This window comes from Trifolium pratense, linkage group LG5 (genome assembly GCF_020283565.1).
Source record: "Trifolium pratense cultivar HEN17-A07 linkage group LG5, ARS_RC_1.1, whole genome shotgun sequence".
Classification (NCBI taxonomy): domain Eukaryota; kingdom Viridiplantae; phylum Streptophyta; class Magnoliopsida; order Fabales; family Fabaceae; genus Trifolium; species Trifolium pratense.
Window position 1 is genome coordinate 7,391,682 of NC_060063.1, and position 21,718 is coordinate 7,413,399.

The 21,718-nt window shown below is 30.8% G+C and overlaps 2 protein-coding genes across 4 annotated transcripts; one reads left to right on the plus strand and one right to left on the minus strand.

Annotated features, from left to right (window-relative positions):
• The first annotated feature begins 1,430 nt into the window (after window positions 1-1,430).
• LOC123887183 (3-ketoacyl-CoA synthase 2-like) lies at window positions 1,431-6,054 on the plus strand. Its single transcript, XM_045936465.1, has 2 exons — window positions 1,431-2,151; window positions 5,071-6,054. Exons 1-2 carry the CDS (start codon window positions 1,498-1,500, stop codon window positions 5,854-5,856), a joined length of 1,440 nt encoding a protein of 479 aa, XP_045792421.1. The 5' UTR covers window positions 1,431-1,497; the 3' UTR covers window positions 5,857-6,054.
• A 9,046-nt stretch (window positions 6,055-15,100) lies between these two features.
• On the minus strand, window positions 15,101-19,218 carry LOC123885235 (myb-related protein 2-like). Of its 3 annotated transcripts, XM_045934504.1 has the most exons (9): window positions 19,107-19,217; window positions 18,866-18,994; window positions 18,281-18,459; window positions 17,668-17,744; window positions 17,055-17,112; window positions 16,866-16,956; window positions 16,695-16,764; window positions 15,758-16,160; window positions 15,101-15,651 (listed from the first exon to the last, which is right to left on the minus strand). In XM_045934504.1, exons 3-9 carry the CDS (start codon window positions 18,456-18,458, stop codon window positions 15,356-15,358), a joined length of 1,173 nt encoding a protein of 390 aa, XP_045790460.1. In that variant the 5' UTR covers window position 18,459; window positions 18,866-18,994; window positions 19,107-19,217; the 3' UTR covers window positions 15,101-15,355. The 3 variants fall into 3 exon arrangements, with proteins under 3 accessions (XP_045790460.1, XP_045790462.1, XP_045790461.1); XM_045934506.1 differs by having other exon boundaries at window positions 17,668-18,461; window positions 19,107-19,218; XM_045934505.1 differs by lacking the exon at window positions 19,107-19,217 and having other exon boundaries at window positions 18,281-18,461; window positions 18,866-19,038.
• Between the last annotated feature and the right edge of the window lie 2,500 nt (window positions 19,219-21,718).

Here is a 21,718-nt window from a genome sequence, read left to right on the forward strand (position 1 = left end):
TTTTTATGTCTTTATTGAATATCATTATATTAAAACTAGGATATTGTTAACGTGTCTTTAAGAATTTCAATTAAAGAAACTATTTATTTAAAAAATTAAATATATATTTCAATTCTCAATATATTGACTTTATAATTTTTCACAAAAATTTCTTTAAACTTACTATATTAAGTCCTTAAAGAGTATATCTCCTGCATTTTGTTAACATTTTCTTTAACACTATTATTATTGTGAATAAAATGAGTTGTGTTGTTTTGGATTCTTTCTTAACTTATTACTATTATTTTTTTTTGGAAAATGCTAAACAATGCTCCGGGGCACTGTTTAAGGAACCAAATATAGTAATATCATATTGAAGTTTATGCGGTCAACGCCTCGAAAGTCTAAAAAGTGTTATTTTCAATTTTAAAATTTCTTTTTTTGGTTTCCTTAACCAATGCCCCGGGGGCACCGGTTAGCATGACCTTTTTTTTTTTCCATATAAGCTTAAATAGTGTTCCTTAAATTTGGGAGAGAAACAGTATTAGTTTTCTTCACCCACCGGAAACTAAAACAAAGTACTATTCCGACAAAAACATTTACTAATATTTATGACTTCTAACTATCACAATCCGACTTTTAACTTTCTTTACCAACTTTCTTTACTAACATAAACAGTGCCTAAAATTATTATTACTTCCCCAACCTCCAAAATACTATATCCTCATAATTATTATCGTTTGCTTACTTACTTTGGCGGGCTTTTTCTAACATGCACAAGCAACTCATGTGGTGCATGGTGCACAAGTTTCGAATAACATTATAATGAATACGAATTTTACAAAATCGACCGTTGGATTGAAAGATTATATCATATAGATCTTCCATAGAAATTTTTAGAAAAATCGAAAATCATTTGATATGTTATTGAGACCCATCAAAATTAACGGTTTACGAGTTTTTATTAAATACCGTTAATTTTGATGGGTCTCAATAACATATGAAATGATTTTCAATTTTTCTAAAAATTTCTATGGATGATTTATATGATATAATTTTTCAATCCAATGATCAATTTTGTAAAATTCATATTCGTTATAATGTTATTCGAGACTTGTGTACCATGCACAACATAAGTCACTTGTGCACGTTAGACTTGGCCACTTTAGCATTAAGATTTTGTGAGGTAAGTATTTCACGCGGTTACTCGTTTTAGCCGTCAGATTTAAATCCAATAAAAAATATTGTTTATAGTTGATTATACAAGTGAATCATTTGAATCATTTGATCTCTGACTAACGGTTGAGATGTAAAATAGTGTATAGTTGCGTGTTATATTAATAGTGGACAATCTACTTCCATTTTCATTGCTATTTTTTTTTTCTTTATTTTATTAAAACCTAACTTCATTCATTCCTATATAAATTACCTCAACTATACTTCTATTGTCACACACATTATATAGCTATAGCTATCATTTTCCACAACATTCAAATACACACAAAAAAAAGTAACAAAATGTTGAAGCCTTTCTATTTGATATCAAACATTATGAACATTTTGTTCATATCACTTTTAGTAGTAATAGCTACATCATGTGTAAGTTGTGTTTATGTGAATGAACAATATTGTAATCCTCAACCATCAATATTGATAAAATCATTTTGTTTAGTTACTTCCTTAGTTTACTACATCTTCATGAGTAGACCAAACAAAATATACTTAGTAGATTTTTCATGTTACAAACCAAACATTAATTGTCTTTGCACAAAAGAAATGTTATTGGAGAGAGCTAAACAATTTGGTTTTCTTTCCCAAGAAAATTTTATTTTAATTAATAAAATTTTAGATAGGTCAGGAGTCGGACCCAGGACCTACGTTCCTGAAGGATTGTTACAAGTTCCGCCAAAATTAACACTTGAAGAAGCAAGAAATGAATCATATGCTGTTCTCTTTGGAGCTGTTGATGAACTTCTTGAGAAAACATGTGTTGAAGCTAAAGATATTGGAATTCTTGTAGTGAATTGTTGTTTATTTAATCCTACACCATCACTTTCAGATGCTATTGTTAATCATTATAAACTTAGAGGAAATATTTTAATTTATAATCTTAGTGGTATGGGATGCAGTGCTGGTGTTATTGCTGTGGATTTTGTCAAACGCCTACTTCAGGTAATTTATTTCTCTTACCTATCATATATTTCTCTTACCTATCATATTTAATAAATAATTAGAGTACTTTTTTTTATAAGCTAGCTACTCTTAATATACTCTTATAAATTTTAATATTTTGATAATAAAAAAATTGTTTTTGTAATAGTTTTAACTATTGTTTATCAGCTTTTAATATTTATCTCTATAAATAAATAATTAGAGATGATTTTAACAAAACAATAATTTTTTTAGTACTCCATTTGATATTAAATATAAACAAAGATGTATATGGTATATTTGATCTAAATTTAGATCATCAATATGCATAGACTTTTTTATTTATAGTGAAATTTGTGAGATTAAATTAAATATTAACTCACATGATTAACTATTATGAAGTCACACAAAGTTTTTTTTTATAGCATGGTTTTTATAAACAAATATTAGTTTTTAATGTTGTATTATATTAACAAGCATTTGAAGTCTTTATGAAAGAGCATTATTTTTCAATGTTTTATTTTCATAAATTTTTTATAAGGTATAAATAAGTTGGTTTGTACCTGTCAAAAAAAAGTTGGTTTGGAGGGACATCCAATTTTTTTGAAGTGATACAACTTCACATATACTAACAACAATCCAATGGATCTAAAAAATGCTCTAAGTTGGACCATCACAATTTTTAATGAAATATGACATCAGTTCCCTTTTTTAAATTTCAAATTCCTAAAAAAATTTTGATTTGGTGATGAAGTGACAAATTTCACACATTAATATCTCAGATATAAATCTAAATAAAAACGTTCAACTTAACAATATCACGATGTTAAGCTAAAAATTATTTTTATTAAAAACATCCCAACAACTATATCTACTACATTTTTTTAAGTAACTACATCTACTGCATGACAAAATGAAGTTTATGCCATTGTACTATTAAAATCAATCATCAACAATAATTAATATATGAGGGACATAGGTAGTAAACATTAAGGAATATTTGCCTATGTAGCTAACTTAAAATATGGCCCCTACACTATTATTTTGCCTCCTAATAAACTATCAACAAGCTAAGTGTACATTTTTATAAGTATAGTTTAGTTGGAAAAAATATTATATATAATATGTAAAGATCAAAATTTGATTTCTGATATATCTATTTATTTTATTTTAAACGGTAAAATTCTAACCAACTAAATTAGTTGATCAAAATTTAAAATAAAACAAAAAAACATAGAAAAGTGTAAGAAATGAGAAGACATAGACAAAATCTACAAAATATAATCAAATAATGAAAAATCCTCCTCCATACTATATGATTGGACATTGATGTATCTTCCCATTTAATATACCTGTAAAGTTACAGTGTATTGAAACAAAATATAAATAAATAATAGTGTCATTTGCTAGCTCTCCAACTCATTTAATAACTTTCAATAAATCGTATATATAATTTTTATTTAAATAAGTGTCATTTGCTAGCAAGAGTTCAAAAAAAATAGTAGGAACATGTTATTACATGAAAAAATGTCAGAATCATTAATTCAATGGACTTAATTCAATAATGCACCTCTACTGTACGGTGCAACTGTGTACAAACATAACAACTCTGAATGAAAATTTTGTCACACATGATATTTTCTTTTACCAATTATTATTGTCATATAATACACATGCTATTCAATAAACAAACTTAAATTAATTTTATATGGACGTCTAAAAAATAGTTTATAAATAAATTCTTACTATTTTAGAAAATGACCTCTAGAAAATGTTTCAAATGTGAATCTTATTATCTTAGTAAATTTTAATAAAATAATACATAATATATTAGTTTTTTCTTAAAAATAATAAGAATTCATTTATAAACTATTTTTTATAAAATTAATTTAAGTTTATTTATTGAATAGCATGTGTATTATATGACAATAATAATTGGTAAAAGAAAATATCATGCGTGACAAAATTTTCATTCAGAGTTGCTATGTTCGTACAGAGTTGCACTGCACAATAGAGGTGCATTATTGAATTAAGTCCATTAAATTAATGATTCTGACATTTTTTCATGTAATAACATGTTCCTACTATATTTTTTGACTTAATGTTCCTATTATATATTTCACTAATAATTGTAATATATCACCAGCCCTACTCCACAGCAACTTATCCTATTGTCCATGTTGCGTATTGACTAACAGATATATTGTTAACACTAATTTAAAATTATTGTGTTTATAATAATATATAAAACGGTACCCACTTGGGTTGGTGCATTGGTATTGGCTTGGGACCTGGGAGTGTGCTCCTCTTGAGGTCTGAGGTTCGATTCTCTCTGGCGCCAATTTGGGTGGGCTAATTTAGCTTCTTCAAAAAAAAATAATATATAAAACGACGAAATCTACTATGCACATCTTATTTAGATATGTATCAGTATATTGTTGAGATAAATAATTCTGATAGGTTTAAAAATTAATAAATCTTATTTATGAATCTATTAGAATTGTTCAGTTCAATAGTATATTAATACATATTCAAATAAAATCTATATCGAAGGATTCAGAGTATAAAATAGGAAAATATTGATAACTTAAATTAAAATGAATCTTGCCACGTATATATGCGTTGTAGTTAGAATTCTGATTCAAGTTTAGGGGTTTAAAAAATAGGTGAAATGGTCTCCATGAGTTTTAACTTATTTGATAGGGATATTGCATTATATATGTAGGAGTTAAAATTCGAATATCTGACACTTCATTTATTCATCTTTAAGGTGAAATTTTAAGCTACTAATCTGCTTAAAAAAAAAAGTGAACTGAAATCGGTTTGAGCCTTTATGGATTGGTTACAAAATAAATATTTTTTTTTTTATTTTCGTTACCTAGTTACATGTAATTTGTTCCTAACAAAGTAACCTTAATTATTATGACATATAAATTACAGGCACACCCAAACTCATATGCATTGGTGCTAAGTACAGAAAATGAAATCTCTAGCATATACAAAGGTAACAACCCTTCAATGCTACTTACTAATTGTCTCTTTCGCATGGGCGGATCGGCAGCCCTACTCTCGAGTCATCCATCGGACCGTAGCCGCTCAAAATATCAATTGATGCATTCATTGCGCACTCATGTAGGCGCCGACGACAATAGTTACAAATGTGTCTTTCAGGAAGAAGATGACAAAGAAATTGTTGGTGTTGCACTCTCGAAAGAACTCATGAATGTTGCTAGAGACGCACTTCGCGTACACATAACATCGCTTGGTCCATTAGTCCTCCCAATTTCGGAAAAACTTAAGTATGTGAAAAATTTATTTGAGAGGAAGGTTTTGAAGAGGATGATCGAAGGGTATGTGCCGAATTTCAAGTTAGCTTTCGATCAATTTTGTATGCATACGGGCGGTAGAGCGGTTCTCGATCGGATGCAAAAGAGTCTTGAGCTTGATGATTTTCATATGGAGCCTTCAAGAATGACACTTTATAGATTTGGTAACACATCATCAAGTTCTGTTTGGTATGAATTATCTTATTGTGAAGCTAAGGGGAGAATTAAAAAGGGACATAAAGTTTGGCAAATGGCTTTTGGATCTGGATTTAAGGTTAATACTGCTGTTTGGCTTGCTTTGAAGAATGTTGATACTAAATCATTGAAAAATCCTTGGATGGATGAGATTCATGAATTCCCTGTTCCAATGCCAACCAACAAACATATGATTAAAGCATAATTTTATAAATTTCATGTCATGTTAGTACTTTATTTTGTGTCTATTAAGATTAATTAGGTTTATTTATGTGTATTGTGTTATTTATTTTGAGAAAAATTATGTGCTCAATTGTGTTGTGTGGTGTGATGTGATGTGTGCTGAGAAGAATTTGAATGAAATTTATATTTTAATGATTAGTGAATTTTTTTAATAGTAATCTAATCTAATCTAATAAACTTAATTACTTGACCAACTTCTGGTTGGAGGTTGGTATGATAGGTTAAGAACTCAGCCGATTTGTTTCAATCATGACTTTTGTGCATTATAAGGAAATCTGATTTGGAAGAAAAATTCGTTCGCAAAATTAATTACCGCTATAAATGATATATACAAAATATTTGGATAAATAAAAATTAAGTAGATCTTTCGTCAAAAAAAAAATAAAATTAAGTAGATCATATGATATACATGTATGTGAAATTTTGTTTTTTAAATAGAGAGCTTGTAAAATCAATATCTTGGTTATGCGAAGTTCTTAAGAGTGACGGCTATTCATTTAAATCTTCGGGTAGAATCATTAGATCTTCAACGAGTGAAAATTCTCGTATTGGTTATGTACTTGAACGTTGATGGAAGTAGTATCGGTAATCCTGGAATTTCCGGTTTCAGAGGCTTGATTCGGAACTCGGATGATGCGTGGATACAAGGTTTTACTGGTAATATAGGATTCTCGAATATCCTCCACACGCGGAATTATTGGCAGTTTATATATCACGATTTAGCTTTGGCTTGGAAACTGGACATCAAAGAGCTTTGGTGCTATTCTAATTCCAAGACCGTTATCAAGTTGTTAGCAGATCCTGTTAATGATTGACACCACTATGCAGCTATTATTTATAAGAATAATATCAAGGATTTCCTTGCTAAGGACCGGAGGGTTAAAGTTGTTCACACCCTTCGAGAGGGCAACACCTGTGCGGATTAATTAGCCAAACTTGGAGTGCGAAACTCTGAAGTTTATTCTCCTGCAGCTATTCCACCTAATAGAATGAGTCTCCTCCTGCTAGCTTATGCTTGCGGGACTTTATTTTCTAGATAATTTGTTTGTTGTTTGTTTTCCCTTTTCTTTCCCTCCTTGTACCCAAAAAAAAATTATTAAAATTATTATTCAATTTTGGTTCTTGTTCATATTCTTAGGGATGTAGCATGTTTTAAATGATATGATATATCATATGATGATGTGGAATGGTGAACTGGAATTGCAAAAAAAAAAAAAAAAACTTATAAATAAATTAGTAATTTTCGTAATTTAATTAATATCTTATAAATAATTTTTTTGAACAAGTCAAAATGAGATATTTATATAAACAAAAGTCTACTCAGCACAAGACGTACAAAGAAAGACTAAGTAAGGTTATAAAAAAGTCAAAATACAATGACCAAAAGAAACTATACAAAGCCCAAACAAAGCATAGGACTAGACCACCAACTATGACAGTTCAAAGGTAAAGTACTACTCATCGCTTTCAACCACCTAAAAGAAAAAGTCTTGATCTTGTCCAACATATGATGCACTGTGTTTGCTGAGCCTCTGAATAAACTGTAATTTCTTTCAGTCCACATAACCCACACACAAGTCAGCCATATAAACTGTAATTTCTTATAAATAATTATTAAACGGGATAAGTCTACAACATTAGATTGTACTTCGTATGATTTGAAACATGTCACATCACCATTTTTTAGTCCTAAAATCTAAGAAAGAAGTCAAAACCGATGGAATTTGAAATGGGAAGCCAAATTTCGTGAAAAAAAAAAATATGAGGATCATAAATGCAATTAAGTCTATAAATACTTTTTATAATAAGTTTACTATTACGAATGATTCATTGCCCCTAGAGCTGTCAAAACGGGCGGCCCGGCCAATTTCGGGCCGGGCCGGTCGGGCTTCGGGCTTCGTCGGGCCGGACTAAAAAGCCCGGATAAAAAACGGGCTACCAAAATTAGTGCCTGAGCCCGGTCCGGTACGGGTAGTCGGGCTTTCGGGCGGCCCGGTTTATTTATTTATTTATTTTTTTTACTTTTAGTGCTCAATCTCAACTATATAAATAACATTAATAATTTTCGCGCGTCCTATTTTTTACTCATCTGCTATAAATATTATATAATTCGCGCGTGCCGTATTTTTACTCATCCCCTATCTACGAGTTTCTCGTGCGCCCTATTTTTACTAATCCACTACCTACGAGTTTCTCGCGCCCTATTTTTACGCATCCGCTACTTACGAGTTTCTCGCGCGTCATATTTTTACTCATCCGCTACCTACGACTTTCTCGCGCGCCCTATTTTTACTCATCCGCTACGTACGAGTTTCTCGCGCGCCCTATTTTTATTCATCCCCTACCTACGAGTTTCTTGGGTGCCCTATTTTTACTCCTGCTACTTAAGTAACGGACGGTATTTTATAATTTATATTACAAATTAATTTCAAATCATCCGAAACAAATTATTTATATTTATATTTATATTTTATTTTATTTTTAATTTTTAATTTTAATTTTTTCGGGCTTGCGGGCCGCCCGCGGCCCATTCGGGCTAGCCCATATTTTAATCGGGCTTTGTCAGGCCGGGCTAAAAAGCTCAGAAATAATTCAGGCTAGAATTTTCAAGACCCGAACCCGGGAAAAAATCGGGCTTGGCGGGCCGGCCCATTCGGGCTAGCCCGTTTTGACAGCTCTAATTGCCCCTTTTGAGATTTGATGTGTCAAGTTGTGGTTTTTTACATACCTAGTTAAAGGAATTAATTTGTATTCATTTGATGTGTCAGATCTTTGTATCGAGTTTTTCGAGGTTGAAGAGTAAACTCTCCATCAAATCAAATGACCTCTTAAGAAACAAATCTAACATTGTAAATTTTGATTACACATAACACATGTATTAAATCAAAATCATAACATGTAAACCATGTAATATTTATAGAACTAATTATTAAAGTTGCAAATGACAAAAAAACTTTTAAAAGTTATAATTTTTTTTGGGCAGTGTATATAGTGGTTAGAAATTTACCTTTTAAGATGGATAAATAGGTGTACCTGAGTTCGAATTCTGATCGCTGCATATTAAATCCTATGCAAAAAGTAGAGTTATTCATCCAAGTTTAATTTTTTAAGCGAAAATGATTTTTGAACACAAACACATTAAACACATGTAGTATACGGTCTATACATGCCATTTGATTTTTTTAAATAGTTCTTTTTGACCTCAGTTTGTATGTCCTCTTTTTTTTAAGAGTCTTGTTAACATGTGCCTTTAGGGCACATGTTAAGATATACCAAAATAGAAATTCAACATTTAATGATATAAGAAATTTAATGCTTTAAAAGTCAAAATGCACAAATTAGCATTTAATAATTTCTATTTTTGTTTCCTTAACATGTGCCTTAAGGGCACAAGTTAACATTCTCATTTTTTGAATAGAAGCTTGTATGAGTTTATTTGTGTTAAAATAGAAGCCCTCTTTTTTTTAATTGGATATGTTCTAAGGTTAAATTGAGGACATCGAATGTTGACTACTTGTTAGCCGGACAGTAGGATTTTTTTTGTTGATAGACAAATATTAGACGAAAGACCGGAGAAATGTTAGTAGTCACGGATCAAAATTTTGGATCGTCTTTTCAAATTCTTTTAATGTCTTAACCTTTTATCATTGGATTACACTTTCAAGGACAATAAGGGACTGAAGTCTACTGTTGTAGATTTTCACACAATTTGATGCAGTACTAAATCTCATTCTTTGATTTATGATCGGACGATCTGAATTGCACATCAATTTTAACTCTTAACACAATTTCAACCGTTTGATTGAGATCGAACGGCTGAGAACAATAATTCCATCTGAAGCAAATATGATTCCGACAACAAGGGAGAAGGAGACTTGGCATATACCAATTTAGAAACTAAGCAGTTACCAATTTTGTGTATATGATATGTGATATATAGGGCTATTTATTTTCCACAACTTTAGAAAGAGATGGTACCTCTCAATCATTCTCAGGAAGATATAGTGTATGTTTGGTTTCAATTCTGGAGCATCCAGAATTGATTCTGGACGTGTAGAATTGATTCTGACTTGTTTGGTTTCTCAAAAGTAGAATTGATTCTGCCTCCAGAATTGATTCTACTTGAAGCTAGAAATCGTAGCTTCTGATTCTAGAATTGATTTTTACACTCAAATTTTTTGTTCAACTCACTTTTTCATGAATATATCCAAACATAAACCACTTCAGCTTAAAATCAATTTTGGCCAGAAACAATTTTACAGAATCAATTCTGCCAAAATCAATTTTCTCCGCCGCAGAACCAAACACACGCATAGTCTGTTTAATTCAGATTATGATTTTGGCATTTAATAGTTTTTATAAAATACTAGTAACTTTGAATTTCAACTAAAATAATTATATAGTGTCAGAAAAAAAAACAAAAATAATTATATTTTTTGCTCAAAAAAAAAAACAAAAATAATATTTAATCAACCTTATATTATTTTATCTCTCAATGGACTCTCTATATTAGTGTAGCCCATTCTCTTATGAATGAGAGGATCCATATACTCCCTCTCGAAAGAAATATATAAGTAAAAATTGTATCTGAAAAGAAAGTTGGCATATCTTTTAATTTTTTGATAATTATAAATTTTAGAGTTAATTAAATATGTTATTAGTTCCTACAAAATTATATTATATCAAGTTTAGTCCCTATTAAATATTTCTTACTCCTTTAAGATTAGATACATTAATTTTTCATAGTGTCACTACAATAAAAACTGAGTTTAGACTTAGACAACGATAGAAAATGGAGACATTTTTTTTAACACGCCAAAATGATATATATAAATATAAAAACAAGTCTCCTCAGCACAAGACGTGTCAAGGGGGACTAAGAAGTTACACAAGAGTCAAACTACAAAGTCCAAAATCCAAAAAGAAACTATACAAGGCTCAAACAAAACATAGGACTAGACCACCAACTATGACAGTTTAAAGTTAAAGTACTACTCGTCACTTTCAACCACCTATAGGAAAAAGATTTGATCTTGTCCAACATGTGATGTAATGAATTTGCTGAGCCTCTGAACAATCTGTAGTTTCTCTCAGTCCACACAACCCACACGCAAGCAAGCCATATGAGTTGCATAAACGAACGTCGTGCTCGAAGACCCCCACCTGAGCTAGTAAACTGAAAAAAGTGATCGGAGAGAGTCTGAGCAGTCACCAATGAAGAACCAATCCACGAACTGACAAGAGACCAAAGGGAACTTAACGTATTGCAGGAGAGAAACAAATGCTGAGCCGATTCGACAACTCCGCAGCCAAAAACACAAAGATGAGCCACCGATGATAAGATGCCTCGAGAGACTAGGTTTGTTTTGGTAGGTAACCTGTCCTGCAAAAGTCGCCACGCGAAAATGGAGACCTTCAAAGGAACCTGAGAGTGCCAAATAAGGTTTGCCGCTGCATCCAAAGTAACCGCATCCTGAGCCGTCAAGAGCTGATATGCGCTCCGAAAAGTATAGCCTTTATCCAGGTCAGGCTGCCACTGCCATCTATCTGAATAATGATCATGCAAGGAAATATCAAGAAGTATGGTCTGTCCCTCCCCCAACATCTCCTCCTCCCACGACCTCAACTGTCGTCGCCACACCCACGCCCCTCCGCTTGCCCCCACCCCTAACGATAACATCATAGCCACTATAGCTGATTTGTTCTCTGCCAAGTCAAACAGTCTCCCAAAACACTCACAAAAAGGGGTCACATCCACACAGGGATCGGTCCAGAAAAAAGTGTCAGACCCATTCCCCACCTTTCGGGAAATATGCTCCCTAAACCACCCTCTTCCTGGCTCACCACCACCATCCCGAATACTCGCTAACTCCCTCCACCACGTGGACCCTCTCACTCCTCCCTCTCTCAAGCTACCTCTCTCCACCCCATAACGTGCAGCCAACACTCGAAACAATAAACCCTGGAAACTTGAAGTAGAAAAACTGTGGTCTAATCTTTTGACAACGGTTTTCTAAGCATGAAGTTTGGTGTTTTTGCTTATTTTGATAGACAACAGCTTTTGTCCACATAATATATCAATTTAGAAGTGGATAGTATTTCTCACTGTGATACTTTGGACAATATTAACAAAATTTAGCATTAAACATGTTTTTAGTAAATATTGCATAAAAAAAAAATTAAATAGAATTCATCAACTTTTACTTATATTTACATTCATGAAGGAGTAAGAAATATTATACCACTTTTGTGGTGAAAATGTAGATTAGCACTTGTTTATATGGAAACATCACTTTTTTATTTTATTTTTTCTATTAATCCTCTGATTTTTAGGGAAATGAGATTTCGATAATTTAGAATTCGACAATGAAGTTAGAAAAGTCTTACTAAAAATTATTCTCACAAAAAATCGAACTCGAATTCACCTGAATAACCTGATCTTTTGGTTGAAACATCACTTTCTCTGAATAAAGGTCGAAAAGATAGTGTTGTTCATAGAAATTAATGGACGACAAGGGATGCTGTGCTGTTGTTATTGCTGGATGGGGGTACATACTATAAGACATAAGTTATTTACTACTCATCAAATATGTTTGCTTTAAATTTAATGACATTGAGAGTGTGGACAAAACATTGCCTAAAATACTTTATCTTGCAATGAAGATGTGACATTGACATTAAATCAGAAGTCCAGTTACCAACGATTCGAGCTACCGGTCCAAAATTTTTGGAGAAAAACAAATACTACAAGATCAATTTTTAGCATGCTGAATTTCGGATTTTTTTATATTTATTATCACTGATTTTTAGAAAAATGAAATTTCGATAATTTAGAGTTCAACTACAAGATAAGTAAAGTTCGATTAAGAATTATTCTCTCCTAAACTTAAATTCAAAATTTTCAGAATGATTCATCATAAGGGGAACTCATTAACTACTTGAACTCAATATCTTGCTTAATTCACAACCTCTAAATTAACAATAATAAAGAGTGGAGTAATTAATATTAGAGTAAATTATACTCATCTTCCTTGAATGAAGTTTGAATTGTTGAGAAACAATCGAATGACTTGTGAAACAACACTTTGTTAGTTGTGTTAGTTAGTTGCTTTGCAAATTAGTGTTTTAGTTTGTTAGTTATAATAATTTGTTGTAACTACTTTGTTAGTTGTTGATTAGTTAATTTGTTAGTTAGTAGTTGGTTATGATTACTTGTTATCAAAGTAATGTACAATTTGTAGCTCTATAAATTGTACCCCTATGATGAATAAAATCAATGTTTTTGATGAAACTTTTCTCCTCTCTCTCACTCTCTTCCACTATAACATGAATTACACTTTTCTCCCCTTTTATATTAAAAAAATATACGCTTTAGTCTATTTTAAAATAAATAAATATTTTTATCATAACCATTAACTTTAAACCATTATTTTATGTCAAAATACTTTAAATCATCATTGAAGAAATTAATTTTTCTTTCTTTGAAAATTTTATTATTTTAGAATGTAAATTTAATATTTAATATTTCATATTTTTTTAATCGAGTTTAATTTATTAGATATTTATTTTTTATTTTGTATAGTTTCATAATTTATAAAATGTTTAAATATGCAAAAGATCCATTCACTTAGTTATAGGTGATTTGAGTTTAGCCACCAAATTTTAAGAAATATTTCATTTTGCCTCAACACTTTCATTTTACTTTTAAAATGGTCTATGAGCCAATTTTTTAGATGAAGTGGCACATTTTTTATGATGTGTCGTTATTGACTAGACTTTCCACTTGCTGACTCCTTCAATTTTATAATAGAATGACAAAAATACCTTGCCATTTAAGTAACTATTTTGAAAAAAAAAAGTATTTTAAAAAACAAACCAAATAAGTGAAATTCCTTCAACATTCTTCATCTATCCCACTCTAAAAAAAATAAAAATCTATTCACTCTTTCCTGTACAATTTTTCTTTTCAACACTTCATCACCAGCCTCTTTAATCTTGCTCCCAATAATCTTAGAAATTAGAGAATCATAAAGGAAGAAGATAGGAGATAAAACACTTCAAACCCCGTCACCGCCGCACGCTGCCGCTTTTTCATTGATGTTGCCATCAAATCTTACATGCCACTATGTTTCTGCAAACCATCGGATCTTCGCTTGTTATTTTTTCGCTACAAAGGGAGAAGAAGAAAATCGAAACCAGTATGGTTGACAGATTTGTGTTGATATATCTAGAAACTTGAGGTTTGTGTTGATAGATATACATTTGGAAATTTGAAATTTGTGGGTTGAAGAAGAAAAAAAAAATTGAACATGTAGAGATAAACACATTTTGCCTTGCCATTGTTGGATTGTTGGGGATGAAGATGATGTTTTCTGGATTTTTTCTAAGTCATTTGTATCTTTCATTGAGACATAAGAGCATTTTGGTCCATTCGTAGCAAAATTAATAAAGTCCAGTCCACACTGACACATCACCAAAAATATGTCACTTCAGCTAAAAAATGGACTTAGAAAAATGAAATGTTTTTAAAGTTCAGGGACTAAAACTCAAATGACCCGTATGTTAATGATGTGTGTAAAAAATAATAATAAAAATATTTGCATTAGAAGTTTGATTATATTAACATAAAAGAGAAAGTAGTGTAATTTAAGCATCTGATGACAGTCAATTATATGATATTTTTAGTAGTAATTTAGGGTAGTTCTAATAGTAATTGAAGCCCAAAAACAAGCAAATACATGGAAAAGAGAAGTTACTTGGCCTAGAAGCAAGAAAAGTGGAAAAAACAACAAAAAAGAGCAAAAACGTAATAAACAGCACAACCATCGTACCTACGATGAGATCCAGCGTGGCACGATGAAAGGCGGTCGAAGAAAGCAGAAAATCTGGAGAAGATCTTCCATCGTACCACGATATGATCTATCGTGGCCATGATGAAGCAAAATTACACGCCATCGTGGCCACGATGGGTGCGATGGACGCGCAGATAAAGCCCCAAAACTCAATTATAAGATGGTATTAGAGTCTCCTCCATGATCCGTTGGGCCGTCTGCTATCAAGTTCTAATAAGGTCATCCACCATTTATATCCACGCCTCAAGCCCAACAATGTTGGGCGAGGGAGTGTGTTAAGAAGTCTCAAATCGGTTGGGAGATAGTCTGAACTTGTGTTTATAAAGTAGAGGTAATCCTTACATTACAAGTTGGTTTTATAGTGTTGAATTAGTTACAAAACTCAATTATAAGATGTTTAGCTTCAGTGGAAGAACCTATGAATTTTCTTTTTCATACATATCATAGTATATATTATAAACTCTTTCCATTCTCTATTTAGTCTACATAAGCAATTCTACATGAAATCTTTTGCTTGGAGGGTAATTTATTCTATTCAACTAAGTTATTTTTCAAATGTTTTATAAATGGCATGTTCCAAAAACCAGATGCAATTCCAAGCTAAAAGTCCTAGCAATTCCAGCTGAAACCATTCAAGTCAAATTTTTGGCATTGAGAAGCATCATGATCATCATGAGAATTCAAGTCCAATTTAACTTCAAAGTTAGCCAATCTATAATCTTGAGAAATTTTGTCACTGTTCAATTTTAGTTGAACTCCACTAGTTTCAATACTTTTTCTTCTTTTCCATTCTTCACCCTTTAAATCTTCCTTTGAATTATTTCTTCTCCAAAAGTTTTCTTCTTCATGAACTCCTATATTCATTGATAAGAGGCTTGAAGTTTGTTTTGGTACTTCACCTGATCCTATTTATAAGAAACAAAAGACTAAATCATTCGCCTGAAGAGATATAATTTTAAAAAATAACACATTTTTCGATAATATATAGGACCGGAGTGAGTAAAAAATTACCATCTAGTACTTTATCATTTGATGAGGAAAGAAACATTGTATTCTCCTTCACTTCTTCACAAAATGTGCCATTACAGGGTCTAAAATTCATGCCCTTGTTATGTATTTCTTGATCTCTTTGAGACTCATCACTATTAGTTAAGAAACTTGACATTGAATAATCAATGGCTTCACCTTCATGTGTTTGTTGAGGCCAAAGTACATTCAATTCTTTTAGTTCTGAAAATTTAGTATCAAGGTTTTCTGTGGATACTCTTGATGCTAATTCAGATAGTTGAACCTTTGCAGCATCAAGTCCCATTGTACCTAAATTTTGATTTCCTAGTGTCTCCTTAGCTTTTTCAAGCACTGATTGAAGGTACTTTCCTTGAGCCTCTATCCTTAATTGTAAGTGTCGTTGTACCTGCGTAAAAACGTATTTAGATATGTTTTTGTAATTTTGATAAATTCAGAAATTATTGCGATAACGCCTCAAATATTAATTTTAGGATTTGTTAGTCATTTGGTTAGGTAAGATCCAAAAATAATCCTAAAAATAGTAAAACGCTGTCACGTTAGAACTCGGATCCTCTACCACGGTGCAGCATAAAAAATTCGGGTAAAAATGTACTATTGTGGCATCATGAGAAATAAATCTAATATATCATGTTAGTCCCTCGAATAAGGGTAATATAAAAAAATAAACCATAAATCATCGATCATTTTTGTCCTGATGTTATCAAGGACATATGATATTCAAATGATAACATTTGAACTAAAATGACCGATGAAGTATATATAATTTCAATGACTTCGTCAAAATTTATCGTATCAGAACCTAATAGAAAAACGTCCTCCATTTCGATTTTAGAGACTAAATTGAAGATTCACATCGCATGGTCTATTTACAAAATATATTAGTTATAATTTGAAGATAAATTTGAAAGATGCTGTTTACCTCAAGCTGCTCATGTAGTCTTCTTTGCACTTCAATTTGCATATTCAATGCTTCATTTATTTCTGAATTTCTGAATTTAGGAATGATCATTATTAGAGAATATTATTTGAATTTTGAACATTGGAAACTTAATGAAAATACTAATTAATTATTAAAATGTATGTATCTTACTTGTTTGTTTGGAGACCTATGCTTAAATCTTTCATATGAATTCCACTTGATTCTGACATTCTGCTTTCTACTAATTCTGTGGTTGGTGCTCCTAAGATAAATTCATTTTCATTTTTCAAATTATGCTCATAATATTCTTATGAAAGAAATGGAAATTAAGCATGGATATTAAATTGATTATTTATTTACCAATTTTACTGCTGCTAATGTTAGCATGTCCATTCCCATGTTTACTGATCCTGTATTTCTGCCATCAAGAAAGTGAAATCAATAATTAAAAAAAAAATTATGAACAGAAAAAAATTAAAATAATTCCATCAGCATTTTTTATCGTGGTTTTAAATTGTGGTCACGGTTACGCCATAAATCTTAATGTTACCATAAAATACACACAAATGCAGATGACGTGGCCACAATTCTAGGTGTGATATGCGTTTCAATAAACCTCTAATATTGCTATATTGCGGCCACAATTGGGGTTTAGGACCGCAATTTAGAACATTAAAATTTACTTTTATTAAAGAAGCTTTCTGGTTAACCAAAACATTAATGAGCTTTCTCTAGGACGAATTGTTTAGGAGAATCTGAGTTCGATTCTTAGTGAGAACAATTCTTAGCTAGCAAACTATCTGGTTTACTTATCAAAACAGAGCAGTGAGCAATTTCTACTATCATCTATTGGGTAACAAATACCAAAATAGAGAGAAGATTATACTCAAATTAAATGACAAAATACAGTGGCCAAAACTGAAAATTAGTTATATGATATGATATAAATGGTAAAGGGTAGTGATATATTTACCTGTAGGTGACTTTTTAAATGGTATAATGTAAGTCCAGGAATCCCCATAAGTTTCAATACTGTTTTAGGTGTAGCTTCTGCATAACAAGGGTAATTAAATTATCTTCAAAATTATAAGCATTTGAATTTTATTGATATGCACTAACATCGTAAATATTTTTTACATTGAGAATGGATTATAACCGTTGAATTATTAAAAATATTTGATTTAGTCAATTATAACTATGTGTAAGGAATATTTTAGGGGTTGGGGTTCAGTGTGCAATCAAAATATATATATTAACTGCAGTGCAGTTAGACACATGTAGACTTTTTTTTTGAAGAAGCTAAATTAGCCCACCCAAATTGGCGCCAGAGAGAATCGAACCTCGGACCTCAAGAGGATCAGACACATGTAGACTGTCTGATCAAGATCATACAACCTAAATTTTAAGATCAAATTTTAAGATCAAGATCACACAATTATGGATGTAAACTGTTTGACCCGTTTAAACTTATTAGACGGTCCATATTTACTGACAGCATGCAGTCACACTGCACAGAATCTAAATCCATAATGTGTCGGTGCATCAAAATTAATCTGTGAATAATTTTGGTATGAATATAGACTTACTATCTGATCCTCCAAGTTGATTGACTGCTTCAATGAAACGTTCATGAAGATCTGCTGTCCATTTTAATCTTGGCTTAGCATCAGTTGAAAGGACAAGTCCTGAATCTCCACTTCCTTGCATGTGCATCCTTAAAGCATGCATGTTCCTTGCTTGTTGTTGTTGATGGTGGAAGTACATTCTCTTCAAAAGAAAAACAAAAATTATCTTAATTATTTAATCATATGCACAAGAAAATTATTATACTCATGATCAAGGTCTTAAAAGAAAAAATATTTTAAAAAACCAAACCGGCAAGACTTATGGATCATGGTTCATGATTTAACCGCCTTAAACCACTCGAACTAAAATAAAACCGTAATCGAACAAAAAAAAATAACCAAGCCACAGCAATAGGAGATTCAAAGTTCAACTGGTTGAATTGTCTAATTCGGTTTTTAAACCAATGAAAAAGTTTTGAGATCATGGTTTTGAGCCATGACAACAAAAAAATTTATGTCTTCGTATTTGCAACCAAACTGCAATTGAGGCTGTATCAACTACGACACGACTAAAATTTAAAACTTGTTCAAGATCATTAGTTTTACCTTTTGACAAGTGATTGGAATGTTATTACTTTCTTTAGGGTTTCAAGTTTCAACTCAAGCTATGTAAGTTTCTTCAACTCTTTGCAACCCTTTTGTTCTTCACAAGCTAAAGTTGTTCTCAAAGATGTCCTTATAAAGAAAATGCTATTAGGAGATGGACCTTATAAGGAAATGGAATCTTAAAAGAAACAACACAAAACTATATAAACTAATTAATGTCTAATTAATTCAATATACATACATAGGTTAGGTACTTAAAAAAGATATGTAATTCCTTTAACTTTTCATCATTGTATGTAGGATCTCATTCACTTCTTCAACTTTTTGATTATAGGAGCAAAGAACTTATCCAATAGAATTGTGTGCAAAATACTTTCATAGGAACCTCACACGTTGCATTTAGAACCAAATTTATTTGACCTATGATGAATTTGTGCCTGCATATGTTTTTGTTCCAATGACATATGGAGGAACCTTATTCCAAAAGTTAAAAGAAGAATTCAAAGTGACTTGAATTATAGAATAAACTTTTTTTTTTCCTTCTTTTTCCTTGAAAGCATCAGAAACCACACTTCACTTCACATGTTTATCAAGAAAGATTCTAGCTTGGAATTATAGGTAATTGGTGCAATTTGGAGTATAAATTTTACTTAATGTTATCATCAACAATGCCAATGGGAATTGGCCAATTGTATTCTTCATTAGATTCAAAATTAGGCAATAATTCGAGTATAAAAAGTTTGGACAAATATATAAGTTTTAATTCGGCCGACAATGTTTTGTTGTCAAAAAATAAAATAAAATTCAACCGACAATGTCTATATTATTATGTTTGACGTTTTCATTCAAATTTGAATTTTGAACCTCACAGGTTTTAGTGTTATTTATCACTTTGTCTATGGACTAAAAATAAAGTTTGACAAGAATTTTTGCTCAATAACATGATCTAATATAGAAAATTTATATTTACATTTTTTATATTCATAAATATATATGTAAGAAATTGAATACATGGCTAATATTTTCTTATAAGTGAAAAAACTATAAACATGTTGAGTGAAGGAAAAGATGCTGGTATTATAAAAAAAAAAAAAAGGAAAAGATGCTGGACCAAAAACAATGCGAGTGAATTTTTATACTTTTTGTTAGATATTGATAGGTGAGGTGGGCAACAAAATAATTGGATATATCAATGTTAATTAAATTAAATTTTTCAAAAATAACAACAAGTATAGCCGGTTTTAATTGAAACAATTATATTCCATCTTATGCTCATTATTTATTTATTTTTGTATGTAGACGATTTGTTATGCATGTACCTATATGATAATTAAATTGTAGTGTGAAGTTTTACTAAACTTATATCATTTTTATTATTATTTACTCTTGATGCTCACTCTTCCTTTTTTTTTTTGTGTACCATGCAAATTTTAGAGTTCGGTTAAAGATAAATACAGTATAATAAAAAATTGTTCGAATTTAAATTTGAATTCTTTAAACAATTTTTCTTTAATTATAGTTCATTAACCACTTGATTTTAATAGTTTGGAATTCTTTTCTAAGAGACTAAAACAGGAATAAAGCATATAAAAATAGAAATGTTATATTAAAGATACATTGGAGAATAATAATAAAAACAGAAAGCTGATGTTCACTCATTAGAATTTCTTTTTAAAGAAAAAAACAGAATAAGAACACATTCTATTTTGTCTTGTTTGGTAAGTTTGATGGATATGTGGCCAACAAAGAATAAAATAACAAAATAAAAAGGACCTTAGAAGTATTCATCATGATGCCGGCTTTCCCTTGAAGAATCCTAAGCAGCTAGAACCATACAACAAAAGAAAAATACTAATGAGTAGTGTTAAGATTTTAAAGGTTTGGAGAAAATGAAGGGTTAGAGCTTAGAAAGCTTGAAAGATAGTGAAAACTAGTCAGCTCCCCGTGCGTTGCACGGGGTTTTGTGAAACGTCATTTATATGTCAGTCATGGTTATTGTCAATCATGGATATTGTTGATCATGGTAAATTAAACATAATTAAGTGGACTAAGTAGTAATATTCAAGGGATCGATAATATAAAGGTTCACAAAAGTCATGCCAAATTTTACAGTGGAGCTTTCAAGACACGTGACATGTATAAATTAAGTTGGTCAAATATTCTTATGAGTAGTATGTTTACATGATGAAATTAAAAATCATTCATATAATCATTGATAATAAGATCAAGAAGTACATTGCATAATCGTTACTTCCAAAAGAGTAAACAAACTTAAAAACCAAATCATAAGTACAATATAAAAGTGAACCACCATATTGTCGGATCGCTCAGTCAATTATAAATTTTACTCAGTAATAATTCATAATAGTGATTTTAAAACTTTTATCAGCAAAAAAAATTGTCATCTCCCCGTGAATTATAAATTTTTATAAGTAATACCATATATATTTCAATCATGGATGTTGTTAATCAAGTGAGTTAGGTATAATCTATCATTGTAAATATAGATGCAAATCATATGAACACAACAAAATTAGGATAAGTATTCAAAAGATAATAGAAGTCAAGTTGGATACTAACATAAACAACATAAAATTAAAAACAAACACATTTCATCCTAAGAATGATAGTTTGAATTTGCAAATGGCCATTAGTGAATAGATGAATATGTGAGACCGGTTAGAATGACATAACATGATTGGAACACCATATCTATTTGGCACAAATTTTTATTAGTGATAAAAAATATCATCTCTCCGGTCAATTATAAATTTTTTATCAGTAATAACTTGTTATAGTTATTCTAAAACTTTTGTTAGCGATCAAAATTATTATCTCCCCGTGAATAATAAT

What these genes read in the sequence shown, in the direction of transcription:
- LOC123885235 (XM_045934504.1), bottom strand. Translation starts at nt 18,458, where the DNA reads ATGTACTTCCACCATCAACAACAACAAGCAAGGAACATGCATGCTTTA. An exon ending in TCAACTTGGAGGATCAGATA is followed by an intron (nt 17,745 to 18,280) that starts GTAAGTCTATAT and finishes CTTGTTATGCAG; the next exon opens with AAGCTACACCTAAAACAGTA. An exon ending in CATTAGCAGCAGTAAAATTG is followed by an intron (nt 16,957 to 17,054) that starts GTAAATAAATAA and finishes AATTTATCTTAG; the next exon opens with GAGCACCAACCACAGAATTA.
- LOC123887183 (XM_045936465.1), top strand. Translation starts at nt 1,498, where the DNA reads ATGTTGAAGCCTTTCTATTTGATATCAAACATTATGAACATTTTGTTC. An exon ending in TTGTCAAACGCCTACTTCAG is followed by an intron (nt 2,152 to 5,070) that starts GTAATTTATTTC and finishes TATAAATTACAG; the next exon opens with GCACACCCAAACTCATATGC.